We start from the raw sequence: 14,651 nt of genomic DNA on the forward strand, positions 1-14,651 counted from the left end.
TTTCCCCAGATCTTGCTCTGGAGCATTGCCAAGAACATGGCACTCTGCAAGCCTGAATTCTGCTACTGCTCTAGAACCACTCTACCTGCTCTTCAGGTAAGAACGCATCAGACAGACTGCACTGATTGCTAAATGACAACTCCATTTAGGATTAAGAACAAAGACAAATATTTATGACACTGTTACCAGCAGCCTCGTAAACTAACCATGTGGCTCTTAAGGCCCAAAAGGATCACATTCACTTGTTTTTTTTAGCAGAAAAAAAATTCATATTCAATATTCCAAATATTTGGGTACCACTTCTGAGCCAGTCACAAGCTCAAGGACAAATCATCCTACCACAGAAAAGACACATCTCTATCCTACTTCTTCCTCCTGTCTCTGCAGCAGTGGCTCTGCATTTCAACTAAGATGCAAAATTCAGAAATTTAAGCAACATAAGCACATAAACAGCCATTCTCTGACTCCAGTGAGGAGTGGTTAGTGGACCACATAGAACTCCTAGAAAGCCAGACTGTAGCTGCAACAAGCATCATTTCTTTCCAAACACGGACGGTGCTATTTCATCAGTTGACCACATGAGCCATAATCCATAAGAAAAAACAAAATCCAGCCACTGCTTTGCTGGTAAAAATATTTTTAGGAACCAAAAGCTCATCTCCTGCTGAAAGCACTATGCTCAACAGCAGCACAGTTACTATCTCAGGACCACTCAAATTGCAACTACATATACTTCCTACTATATAGGAACAGCTCTTCTTCAAAGAATCAGAATTTAGCAAGCTGTTTCTCTCAGAATTTAAAGAATTACAGTATTCACCTTAAGCTCTTCTGATCTAACTTTCTTATAGTACATTGGCAACAAAGCTAGGCCTAGATATGAAGAAAATATTAATTCCAACAGATCAATTTAAGTTCATGAAAGTACTCTCAAACATTTTTATGTCAACCTGCATGGTGTATATTCCACTGTCTACAAAAAGAAATACTCTGAATCTTTAAAAACTAAAAACCCCTCATTACATAAGAAATTGTAGAGCAGAAACTGTTTAGTCTCAACTCAGTGTTGCTTAAACTCTAGTAATGTTTTAAATCACTGTTAAATTTCATAAGTCATTTCTATCATAGATCAAAATAAAACTAGCTTAATTATAGAGTGAGAAAAAAATGCATTTTCTTCATAGTAAGTTTCTCATAACTTCTCATTTCTTTTCCTCTACTGTGAGAATTTGCCACAGTAGACAAAGAAAAGCACTTGGCAAGGACTGTCCTAATCCAAAAATCTTTGTGTATTTTGTGTTTGAAGCACCTGACACAAGACAGTCCAACCTATCTGTGACTTTTGATTCCTAGGTAGAATGCTCAACTAAAGTAAAGTATATTAAACAAGTTACCTCTGTGAGGGATCCACAAGGCACTCCACCATGCAGGATCCTATCCAAACTATGAAGTGTGGTTGATAAAAAGGCTGAAGAAGGATTACCAGACTTCCTTAGTTTCATTTCATAAGCCTATAAAAGAAGGGAAAAAAAAGCAAAACAAAACAAGCAAATCAGAAAATGCTTTTTTTAATAGATATAGGAAAATTGTATTTGCTTTCAACAACCTGGTATGACTTAACACTCAACAGTGAGAATATTCAGCTATAGTCTACCCTTAGCTCATCACCCTTCCTTGTATTTATATTCCATTTATAGCACACAGAGTAATTTTTTTTCTCTCCCTCACCACAATATTAAATAATAAGCCCTTAATCATGATGTGACAGAAGCTGTCTCTGCTCCTATTCAACAAGGTTTGTTTTCAACTTGTAAAACTCCCTGATCAATGTTCATTACCAGTTTGCTAGCTTTAAATACATTCAGTAGAAGTCATACTAATTCTTCTATTACCAAATTTATTGCAACACCTTAGTGAATTTAAAGTTCCACAGAACTACTCCTATAATTACTATGCCAATTACACATAATAAACTTGGATATGGATTATTTTTGTATGGAAAGGGGGTTGCATTGACTGAGGTCACAACTGTCTGTATCCTCTCTGTTCTAAAATATATCTTTTCATATGAATTCAAAAAGGAAAAGAAAATGCTGCCACTTCATTGTAGCTAACGTTTCCTTCCTCCCCAGTTAGGCTACTGTAGCCTAAGGCATAGGACAACTCTTACATGGGTGGAAAAAGTCCTCAAGAAATTATTTTCAGCATCATTTAAATTATTGGCACCACTTTTATATCTAAACCAAATTTATACCAAAATTCTTATTATTTGCTTTTAGTAACCAAAATTTTTATTTTCTGAGCTTCAGGATACAAACTAGACACAATTTTTACATGCTGGATTGGCAAAGAGTATGATTTCTTTCCCTGCAGCACTCAGATCTGATGCCGCAAGCCTGAACAATCCTGTGGGGCTATAATACCTAATAAATGTAACTGCATCAACCTAAAGTGCATCAGAGACCTACATTTAAAAATAAAAACATTATGTCATTGTGCAATAAAACTGAGACAACACAAGCCTCCCCGCTAAAAAGATGAGCGACAATGTTCAGATCTTCCCCAGATACTGTATCAAAAATAAAAATATCAACACAAGCATACGTACGGTCTGCATTCTGGGAGCACAAGCTCGGCTGACTTTACAAAGAAGCTTCTGCACCTCATAGTAGCTCTGTCCCGTCACTTTCATTAGCTCCAAGAGGGAAAGACATAAGAACTCCTGAAAGATTACAGAGCGATTCAGAGAGCTCAACCTAGAAATCCAGGCTGGGGACTAAACTTATGCAATCTGTCCAAAATTAGTACATATTCCACAGTTTTAGCAACTATCCCTTCAGATACTTTTACACATTGATGAGATCTCCTCTGACATCTCTTCTCAAGGATGAATAGGCCCAGCTCCCTCAGCCTTTCCTCATAAGAGATGTTTCCATCGCCTCTTAATCTTCGTAGCTCTTCGCTGGACCAGCTCCAGCAGCTCCCTGTCTCTCTTGTCCTAAGGAGCCCAGAACTGGACACAGCACTCCAAGTGAGCCTCACAGGGCTGAGCAGAGGGGCAGCATCCCCTCCCTTGACCTGCTGCCAATGCTCCTCCTAAGGCAGCCCAGGATCCCATTGGCCTTCTTGGCCACCAGGGCACTGCTGGCTCAGGGACAGTTTGGTGTCCACCAGCACCCCCAGGTCCTTCTCCACAGAGCTGCTTCCGCAACTTCCCTACTTCCACAGGGATAGTAAGTACACAAAAATTTAAATGTTTTAGTTAGGCACCTATCATTTTAAAGCCCTATTTTCACAAGGCAGCAGGCCAGAGAGAGTCTGAAATGCTCTCTACTTTAGCGAAAGTAAAGCTCCCTGTTTAATTAAACTGCCAAGATGCAAACTCAACGTGCATTAAAAGAATACAGCCACATAGACACCAAAAAAAAACCCAAAACAACAAGAACAAAACAAAAACCACCAAACCAAAACAAAAAAACAAACCAACCCACAAAAAAAACCAAACCCCTACCCAAAAAAAAGCACCAATCCACCAACAAAACACAAAGCCACCAAACCAAACTGAGCCACAAAAAAAACAGCCCCCAGAAGAAAAATAACTCCTTCACCTGACAGGTAGTGATCTGATAGCGCCTCAGCCTTTCACACATTTCCTGAGACAACTGTGCTCTTCTTAGTTTCTTAGCAGCCATGCTTCCAAATCTACAAGGCAGGCAAAAAACATGTTTGAAAAATTATTTGAATGTGATTGTGTGGACAATTGTACTAACTCCTTGCTAAACAGGGAGGTGGGCACATATACATATGATACAGATTTCCCATATAAGTCTGTATCACATTAAATTATATTACCAGTCTGAATGCAGTTTTGCTAAATTACATATTTGACCGTGTATGAGAACATATCAGTAAAAACAGAAGTGTCAGCAACTTCTATAGGACAGATGTTTTCAGGACATAAGAAAGTTAGAAATTTCACAGTCATGAGCTGAACAAGGACTGTTCATGCTATACTGTACTGGCAAGAAATAATTATCTTTGGATGCCTGACCATGAATTGTAGAGCAATCACAGAAAGCATTCAACCCTAGAATATACACTGCTAGAACACAATACTCAGTTTTGGTGACCCATTGCCATTGAATTCTACTGCAAAAACCACGGGATGCTGTCCAGCGCAGTACAGCCCAAAGCACACACATACGTATGCTTGACCATGTCCCCGTTTCACACATATTATTTAGGAAAGCATTTCTAGTATTAATTCATACAGGCATTTAAGCAAAACAAAGGTTTTTATAACGTAGTAAGCGCAAATATCGCAAAAGTCCGCCATAACACAAAACTGCTACAATTTTGCAGATGCACAGGCTTCCACATCGTCACAAGACGGAAACTTTATTGCCCCCTCTACAAAATTCTCCTTAAGCAGGAAGGAATCCCAAAGTTACAGGCTCCCTCCGCTGCATCAGCCTCGGACACGTGGATGCGCCTGCAGCCGGAGACCGAGCCCGGCCCCTCTCGGGCCCGGCAGCGAAAACCGCGGGCACCAGAACACCCGCTCCGGCCGCAAACCAGCCTCACCCCGCGGCTGGAGGGCCTCACCCCGCGGCTGGGGGAGGTCTCCGGCCACACCCCAGCCCCACCGGGGTGTCGGGCCGGGCCAGCCCCACCCGGGAGCGGAGCCGCTCACCACAGAACTGTTCAAAGGCTCCCCGCGGCCGGCGCCAGGGGGCGGGGCCGCCGCGCAAGGCCTGCGCTCCCGCCAATCATCGTGCAGCCCTGACGGCCGGCGGCGCGCGGGGCATGCCGGGAGCGGTAGTTCCCGGGAGAGAGTGCCTGTAATGGCGGCGGCGATGCTTGGGGTAGTGTTAGCCTGCAGCTACTCAGTCGGGAGACTGCTCTCCTTTGCGGAGACTGTTTTCCTTTCCCGAGGCTGAGGGCCCGAGGGGGTGTTCGGTGCTCCTTCCGCCCATGAACGTGAGCGGCCTCCCGGAGGCGGGAACCTTGCAAGGCGCTCTTGCGCTGTGATGTAGAAATTCCTTCCGTCCTCTGCACGAAAGCGTCCCCATAACCCGAAAGTCTCTCTCATGAAAAGTGCCATGCACGCGCCCAGTCCTTAGTAAAGAGTATTGATTAGAATGATGTCCTCGTCTTCGTATTTAGGGCTCGCGGACACCTGGTCTGCTGCCAGCTGAGAGAGAAATGCCCGATAATGTGAATCACAGAATCAATTAAGATGGAAAAGAGCTGTGGAGTCATCGAGCCTATGAGCGAACACCACCTTGTCACACCCTGGCTCTAAGTGCCAACTCCAGTCTTTCCTTAAACAGCTGCAGGGGCCGTGACTCCACCACCTCCCTGGGCAGCTCAGTCACTCTTCCTGCAAGTAATTCCTCCTGACATCCAACCTAAACCTCCCCTCCTGTAGTTTAACTCTGTGGTCTCTTGTCCCGAATCTATCCTATCTGTCTGAGAGAGGAGTCTGCAGCCTCTTTTCGTGTAGTTGTGGAGATAGATAAGGCCCTGAGCCTCCGTTTTGCCAGGCCAAACAATCCCAGCTCCTTCAGCTGTTCCTCACTGAACTCAAGAACTTTCACCAGCTTTGTTGCCCTTCTCTGGACACCCTCCCGCACCTCAGTGTACTTCCCGAACTGAGGGGTTCACAACTGGACCCTGTACTCGAGATGTGGTTTCACCAATGTCAAATACAGGAGAAGAATAATTTCCCTAGTCCTGCTGGCCACACTGTTCTAGATATAGGGAATTTCTGAATGCAGCAGGGAGAAGCAATCATCAAACATGAATGACATGAATGTCTATGGGGGTGAGTTTCCCACCTCACTCTAGGTTATACCAGAAAATATTTAACTTAGTAGTGTGTATAAGTTATCTGCATAATCCTTACAGTACAAAAAAAATCCCAACTGAAGAAAAAATGTGCCAATCTACCTTGGCCATCTAACTGAGAAACTGCGCATTGGGAACTGAATGGCTGGGCTTTTGTCTGTCCTGGTAAACAAATGCCACAGCAAAGCTGCAAACTACAGAACACTTCAGTCACTCTTCCAAATGAGTGAACAGCAGAAGCAGCAAGAAGCTATCATAAAATGCCCAGCAACCATAGTGTCAAAAAGGGTCAGGGAATTAATGTTTCTTTCATAGCTTGAAGGGACCTTACATGCTCAAAGAACTCCAGAGGATTTAAGAAGCCGGACAGGGAGTAAGCAGCCCATAGGAAAGCAACTCAGAGGTGTAGTGAAAAAGTAGTGAACAGGGAGAGATGGCATGGAGGAAGAGCTCCTCCTAGTGTAATCAGCCTTTAAAAGTTGACTTGAACAATGCGAGTCACATTTGAGAAAAGCTGACTAAGGAAAGGGAAAAGATGTCTGTTGCTGCAGTTTAGTTTCAATGTAAAAAGGAGGACATGACCATAGTACAACTTGTCATGAACTACTGTTTCCTCCTCACTGCAGCAGTAGCAGAAGCCCTACCTTCCCACCAGAGGAAAGGGGAGCATTACTTTGATGACTTTTCTTTCCCCCCACAAATGCATCAGGGCTTTCTCTTCACCTCCAGGCCAACAAGCTTCCTTTCCACTTTCTACACAAACAAAATACTTGTGTTGAACCAGAGAACTGTTTTGGGACATTGAGCAAGGGAAGAAAATCTTACCAGCCAACTTTAGGAAATTTGTGAGCAAAGTCAATATAGCCAGGTGCCTCTCCTGCAAGTTATTTGAATCTCATTTCTCAGACATGTCACGACTGTTCCCCAGTCTGCTTCTCAGATATGCAGATACACCTTTAAACCTACTGTCAAATAATTGTGCATCATATTCTTCATGTAACTCAAGGAAGGGAGAGAACATTCAGAGGATAACCAGAGATGTGTTCACATACGCTTAGTCACTGTCAACATTCTCAATCAGCAACACAGCATCACAGCTTCCATATGTTTGACTAGGACAGTAGTCACTAGGGAATCAGGGCACTCTGCAAAAAGCTCTGCTCTGTGACCTTGGTCACGCCCCTTGACAACAGGGTGTCTGTTTTCCATCTTGGCTTTGTTTTTGCCTATTTAGTCTGCAAACAGTGGAAGTAGTGCCAGTCCAGTAGATTAATGTGTCAGACATGAGCAGAGAACTGTGCTAGTCTAAGCCTTTTGCTGCTTCTGGAACTTATAATGAGAAAGGATAAATAAAGCTAAGAGATGATTATAAGAAATGGGTTTCAGCACATTAACATAAGAGGGTCATTTAAAAGTGGCAACACTGGAGGAAGAGTCACAGAAAGGCAGAAGTATAACAGCAACAACAAATGAGGTCTCACAGAATCAAAAGGATCTAACATCAAGCACACCAATTAAAATAAAAAAGGGAATGGTGATTAGCTGTCTAAGAGGTGAGCAGAAAGGAATAGAATCTGATTTGGAGGATACATGATGAAATACTTATCAGTTCTTACCCAAATAAATACTCAGTAGTTAATATGTCTCTAAGTCCCTAGAATTGAAAAGATAATGGTAAAATGTTTCCTTTCTGGAACAGATTCCACAGAAAAGTTTCTTCTTCAAACCCAAGACAGCCTTTTATGAGTATTTTTAGATAATAGTTTGCATTCTGGAACATTTCAGATGATTCATGTAATTGCTAACACAGTGTCAGCACACTGATACTGACTACAATCCTCAGGTTTATTACTATTTTCCGACTATCAATTCTTGCCTCAAAATTAGTAGTGTTACCCTACTCCTGTGAAAATGTCTCCCCAAAAGAGTCTGCTCCAGGAGAATACAGTAACAGTTCTGACTCACAAGGGTAATCCAGATACTCAGAGCAATTCCCCACCTTATGCTTGCTGACTAGTGTCTAATTAGTCTAATATATTCTTATTCCTTGGGGTTACCTACTTGATGCTTACCACATTCTTTAATAGAAAGAAATGACCTGTGAGCTCTGGAGACTGCAAAACAGTTATAGACCAGCACATGCTTTCCTGGGATTAAGGTCCCAAGAGGTTGCTCAATAACAGTACACAAAGGAACCTCCAGTGACTTATTCTGTCTGTGTCTGTCTCCCCAAAGGAGTTGGAGATTTCCTTCCAGTCCTTTGAGGTTTCCCCATCTCGAAAAAAAAAAGAAATTTGAAAGATCTCATAAGGAGACCTGCACCCTGGTTGAAAACACTTTCTTTTTCATGCTGTCCACACCAGCACAGCTTTAGCAAAGCTACTTCAACTTGAGATTTTGCCAGATGCATCTGCTCCAGGGATGGGGTGGGGGGAAAGGAAACTACCTTTCCATTGTTTCTAGAACCTGCTCAGCACTGTTCCCATTGGCTATAATAAATCAAGAACAACAGACCTGTGAAGAAAAACCCCATCTTTTCATTTTGACTTATTCTTCCCCCCATGCCCCAGTCATCTGAACTGTCTGTGGACCAGATAAATGCTTCTCCCCAAGCAATTAACCTTTTTCCTCCTGCTCAGGAAGGATTAAACCCAATTAATAATGAATCTTCCTCAAGTATTAGTGAAGACCTGTCTGACCATACACCTTTACACGCAGGAAAAAGATTTTTTTTTTTTCTCAATACAAGCAGAAGGTATCTCTCTGTTTTCCACCTATTCACACATGCTGCTGTGAATCCAGAATTATCCATAACCTCCAAAACTATTTCAGAAAAATTCAGCAGCAATGTAGAATTTTTTTGAAAGGAAGTGTCTCTACCTCCTATCCTTTTTACAAAAAAGCAGACTGGCCACATTCAGTGCTATTGCAGGCAGAAGGGCAGCCCCACCTGCATATTAGAGCTTTGAAAAACTCATCTGCATTTGCTTTCTGCCCAAACTACAGCAAACAAATTGAGAGACTTCAGGGATTATTCGACTTTTAGCCTGTACTCATCTAAGAAGATTACCCACCAAGATCAGCTTCCTACTTCATTTAGCTTTTTCGGGTTAAAGGGACAGGAGGAGTCATTCAAGTCTTTGGAGTTTTTATATTTCCCTGTTAAGTTTCTGTTAGATGAGAAGGCCATGAGCTGATACAGCAGCAGCATAATAATCTATGTGAAGTTGTTGTTACAGAGGAGATCTTTACCTGTACATGCTAAACCAAATTTGCCCTACATAAAACAAACCTGACATCATCCTGTCTTTCACCTGTGCCTTACCAGCACCCCTTTTTTACTGCCTTGTCTTGATCTTCTGTTTACTGAAGCTGCTGTGGTTGTCCCAGTGGTGATGTCTGCAATCACCAGGCCTTGCCACTCTCAACACAGATTTTCCTGCAGCTTTCGAACTGAGATGCTGAGATAGACGAAGTGAAAAATATCACAGCAGGAGGCTTTTAGGAGCATTGTGATCCTTCACAGCATCCAGCCTCTATTGAGAAGCTGCAATTAGACTAGAAAAATCAAAGTACCTCACAGTGACCAGTAGTGAAAGTGCACTGTGTACCCCTTGTCATCACACTCAGAGTCAGACACCATGAAATTAGCACTGATGGTGCCTGGTTTTAGCAATTAGGGTAGGACATCTGTTGCTTTCAGGTACAGCCCTCGCTCCATCTGTAGAATTCTTCAGTGGAGAAAAGAGACAACAGGAACTAGTGGACTCAACTGAGAGATGAGCTTTTTAGCTCAGACGACACCAACAGAGAAGAGTAAATCTCAAACACTCATTTCTGTGCAGTTACCAGAAATGGGGGAAAAGGAGTCTTCACTTTGTGATGTTTGTGATAACCCAGCAGCTGATCTCAACCAGTAGCTCGTATTTCAAACAACAAACACACAAACCAGAAAATAAACAAAGCCTGGAACATTTTCATTCCTTTAATTGTTTCAGTCTGGGGCCTTTGGCTTTTGCATGGTTTTAATTCTACTTATTTTTAAAGCAATGAATGAGATCCCTATGGCTGGAACTGCAAAGGAAACTGCTCCAGACAGCCTCACCATTTTCCCCTAGAAGATATCGATGAAGTGTTTCTAAAGGTGGCTGAGTGGCCTGGAAGACAGAACACACCACCAAACCTGGGCAGAGAAAGCAGAAGAATGTCTCCACTGCCACAGTATTTGTGCTTTATAGTTTTCTGCTTGCTTCTCAAAGAATGAGACATCATGCCCTGCAATTGGATGTTACTCATGCCCACACACTCCTGCAAGGAACTCAGCAGTCTCAAACAAGATCAAAACAGAGACCTAATGTCCTGTGTCTTAGCAGTGTTGGAGAACAGATGGAAGAGATCTCTTAGTGGATAATTACAGAAGATTTAACTACAGAGGAAAGAAGAGATCAGGTTAATTCTGTGGTGATTATTTTTTTACCCTGAAGCACGATACTTCTTTTCCATTTTCCTGGGATGAGCACACAGCAATAATTATGCAAATATCACCCCAGTACTCCAGTATTGCAAACTCAATTACTATAGAGACTATCCAGGCAAGCATGTTTGTCACTCAGTGTTTGGATACAATGCTAAAGCTAGGATCACATTATTCTCACCCTACATTGACTGCCCATGACAAATTGATTTTACAGAGCCATAGCTATTTTTTAAATAAATCACTACAGCAAATTGTATTAAATTAATTAGGCAGCAAATCATGCCTATACTCAATTGAAGTAAAATAGGACATTTGTACAGCAAGAAGCTGAATGCATGATTCGCTGTTTTGCAGAGCCAGGGTCCTATTAATTGTCTAATAACTGAACTTTTGTTTCACTGGTCTTTAGCATAGAGGCTTATAAATCTGTATGAAGCATCAGAGTCCAATCCAGTTCAGTCACTGAAGGAACATTTTCTTAGACCTCAGTTTTTACACCAACGAGGGAAAGGGCATGAAATGAGAACACTCTCAGCCTTGCAAAATAAAATGCACCATAAGGAAAGGTGCCACTGAGCTGACAGAAGATAGAGACATCCTGCATTTATCACTGACTTTCATCAGCTGTGCTGTCATGGCATCAGTAGGGACAGGTGTATCCTGGGCTGTGTGACTCAACAGCCGTATGGTACCGAAAGTTTGATTCATTTGGCTCTCATTCAGCTTCCACTGGGAGCTGCGTGTTTCCCTGACCTCGCAGTGGGAACTCACCAAGTCACATACAAAGGCCAAATGATTTTTTTAAAGCCTCTGATTTGAGCATTTTAGGGCTTCCAGCTTGAAATACTTTCATCCCTAGGGGTGCACAGGTGACATACTTCTAACTGCAGAAGAGAATCAGGAGAGAAATGTCCCAGACTGGTAAAACTTGAGTCACTCTAAATCTGTGGTCACTTTTCAAATATCTAGGCTTGAATGATAAGATCAGGAAACTTATAGATCTTACAGACGAGTCATCACAGCTGGGAAATGGGCAGATGAGCAAGATAACTTGTCTTAACTCACAGTGTTATGTTTAAAATATGTCAGTATTTAAATATATCACCCAACTTCCTTCTTACATTGGTGAGGATTCAGAATGAGGTCAGTGAAGTTAATAAAGTTATAGTAAATCAGGCTAAGAACAGAAGCAAAGTATTAGAAGTACTGGGTATTAAAAACACAGACCATAAACACACAGTTTTGATTGTTTCTTTCTCTCTGCCTTTAATCTCACTGCGACAAAAAGAAGCTGGAAGGATGAATGGATGGCAGATGTGAAGAAAATCTCTGAGCTTTCAATTTCCTATTATAAACCAGGACTAGAATAGTAAAGAGCAGCAGAGGTCAGAAATGAGATAGAGTGAAAAAAAGCAGCATTCACTCTCTTATGCCAGGGATAATGGTTTCAATCTGTTGGGTATGAAAAGAGACACTGGGAGAGAAAATCCAGAAAGAGGAGAACGTTTTACAGGGCAAGAGAGGGATACTGTTAATTGTACTAGACCTATGTATGGTTTGCTCTGAGGCTTTGTAGCTGTAAATCTGCCATCCTACACCACAGTCTTGTACCTAAACCACAGAGCGAGTGCCCAGGCCTTGTTTTGCCCTCTGGGAAAAGTCAGAAGATGAAGAACAATGCTGGAACCATCCAGAAGCCAAGACTTCTGTCTCCATCCAGTGTACCGAAGAAGGGCAGATGTTTGGTTTATGTTAGATTAAGCTTTTGGCTGAAGATTAAGCTTTGCTGTGGGTTAGCTGCTGATCCTAACTGGATAGCTTGCCTTTCTATCTGCCAAAAATGCCTAGTTACACACTGGCTCTTTTTGTGCAGTCTGTCAACAATCAAAACAAACACATAATATCAAAACTATGTATTTTAAATGAAATGGGGAAAAAAAAAAAAAAAAGAAAAAGCTTGGTATGGGCAGGAATTCTCACAGCCTTTCCTCCACTCTTCTAATTTCCTCTGCTTACAAGTTCTTCCATTCCTCCTTCTGCCTGTTCAAAACTTGAAGAAGAAAGGAAATTGCTGACACCAATTCAGCCACAAAAGTGTGGATATTGAGGGAATCCAAGAAAAGCAAGACTTTCTTCTTATACACTAAGGTGGGAAGAGTGATGACTTGATAAAATGAAATTTATTATCTACGTTTTACCATTTCTGGCACCATTAACCTCTGTGCATGAGGGTGGGAGGAACATAGTGGGGCAGTTCATGTTTTTAGGCCAGCAGCACTGCAAAGCCATACTGATGCCCCATATGGCTCTGCAGGTTTTGGAGGGCATTTGCTAAAACCAGTTCTTTTCTCTTGTGCAGATTTCAGCACTTGAAATTTCAGCACAGTAAATCCTGGTTTCCTTGGTTGATGTCCTTTCCTTACTAAAACATGGAAATCTGAAGCAGCTTTGTCTGAGATAGGATTTAGTAATAAGGTCCATGTTCCCTTTGGTTCTCATCCAGTGTTACTGATTTCACCATTCAGTGAGCACAAAACATTCCCTCTGTGATTTAGTAGCATTTTACATAGAGCCTGCAAGCTATGAGCAAGAGCCTGCAAGCATGAGACACAGAACAACAAAGAAATTAGTCTAGACTAAGGACACTACCTTTTCCCTTTTTTCAGGAACCAGTTGTAGGAAGGCCCATGTCTGTGCTGGTCTTGCAAGCAGCTGGGCTGCACAGGCACTTCTTGTTGGCTCCAGCACCTGCCAGAACCTGGGTGAGTACCACCTGCTTGTGCTGGGCCAGGCTGGTCCCCAAAGATACTGAGCACCCTAGCTATGAGCTGGCACCCTGGAGTGCCTGTATCTGCATTTGAGTTGTACCGATACTTACAGATATTTCAGGACTGGATTTTAGAGGGGCTGGTGTCAAGGTTTGGATTGCTAAATCTCACGTCACTTCTTATTCTAGCAGGGCTTGCTCAGACTTAGTCCTTCAATGTACAAAGCAGTTAAATTAACAGGCCGGATTGAGAGTAGGAGGGACCTTCTTTGTAGCAGTAAATTAAATTACTTATCTTTATTTATTAAATTAAATTAAATTAATTATCATTAAAACATCTCTGTCTTGTCAGTGTGTACAGTGAGAACCTCGTGAAGGCTTTCATTGCATCTTTGGACATAATTGTCTCCCTTGCATGGTCTTCTGAGCTGGCCAGCTAATTATTTCCTTGGCCAAGATATATGCATTTCAAAAACACCATACTGTGACAAAGTGCCCATTTCTGCCTGCCTTTACAGAAGCAGACAGTTTTCCCACACACAAATTTCCTTTTAACAAGTCAATGGGTAACTTCTGCTCCTCTGCTCAGGCTCAGCCCGAATACTTGGGCTGCAAGTGGAGCAGCAATGGGGATATTTGATCAATGCTATTGCTATAATAAAAGCTATCCCTGACAGAGTTGTAGGTAAAATATCTTTTGAGAGCAGCATTTCCTGCTGACTCCATATAGAAGGCTTGGCAGAATGCCCTCTGCTTTTCAGATATTTTTTTCTGGTAATAGAAAAATCCTCCTGGCCGGGCTGTAGAGCCAGCCCTCTAAAGCCCTTGACCCTGAGTGTGTAATCTCCCTGGAGACCCAGTGCAAGAAATATAATCTTCTTGAAGCATCTGCTGTCTGTGTTGTGTTAAAATATGACTGGGATGCAACTGTCGAATCTCCAGCTCACTCATTGCAGAATCCTTTACAAGACAATAAAAAACGCAATCTCTCTCTTATTGCTCTAAGGAGGGATATTTTATCATGGCTGCAGCCTGAGACATTTCTGTATCAAACAGACATTTCACATGCTTTTGTGTCCTGGGAAGGTAATAGCACACAACATATGGGAAACGGAGCCGTTTTGCGAGGTCACGGTCATCGTATCACGTGCAAATCCTTTGCCCACTGGGACCTCGTGGTGCATGAGCTGTGCTGGGCAAGCCAGGAAGAGCTTTCCTGCTTGCACAGTAACAATTGGCAAGGAGGCCTGGGAGGACAGTCTTGGCAAGTGGATCGGTCTGACAGATCAGCTTTCCTGCCAGGCCTGAAAGGGAAGGAGAGATGTTTCTTTTCATAGAAGACATAGAGAAAAGGGGTGTCTCCTGTTTTTTAGATTTCTTTATATATTTTTCTGACCCAGTTGAGGATTTGGTTTCTGCTCTGAAGATATAGCTGTAGGGAGCAGAAAAGATTGCCTCAAATGCAGAACTAGCAAGGAAAGAACAATCAATATGACTTGCCAATGATACTCAAATCTGCTCTTGTTTCAGTTTTCTGTATTTTTTTTCAACACTGTA

The 14,651-nt window shown here is 42.3% G+C and overlaps 1 protein-coding gene across 3 annotated transcripts in view; it reads right to left on the reverse strand.

The window, feature by feature from the left end:
* RAD51B (RAD51 paralog B) overlaps positions 1-14,651 on the reverse strand; it is a 404,600-nt gene that overhangs the window by 359,365 nt on the left and 30,584 nt on the right. Inside the window, exons 1-4 of one of the 3 annotated variants that reach the window (XM_058847122.1) lie at positions 4,585-4,723; positions 3,609-3,702; positions 2,609-2,722; positions 1,395-1,511 (exon numbers count right to left, since the gene is read on the reverse strand). In XM_058847122.1, coding sequence (XP_058703105.1) covers positions 1,395-1,511; positions 2,609-2,722; positions 3,609-3,692 — 315 coding nt within the window. In that variant the 5' untranslated portion in view covers positions 3,693-3,702; positions 4,585-4,723. Of the gene's footprint in view, positions 1-1,394; positions 1,512-2,608; positions 2,723-3,608; positions 3,703-4,584; positions 4,724-14,651 lie in introns of those variants that run through there. The other 2 variants (XM_058847131.1, XM_058847115.1) reach the window with 2 other exon arrangements.

The sequence above is a fragment of the Poecile atricapillus genome, chromosome 1 (assembly GCF_030490865.1).
Source record: "Poecile atricapillus isolate bPoeAtr1 chromosome 1, bPoeAtr1.hap1, whole genome shotgun sequence".
Lineage (NCBI taxonomy): Eukaryota > Metazoa > Chordata > Aves > Passeriformes > Paridae > Poecile > Poecile atricapillus.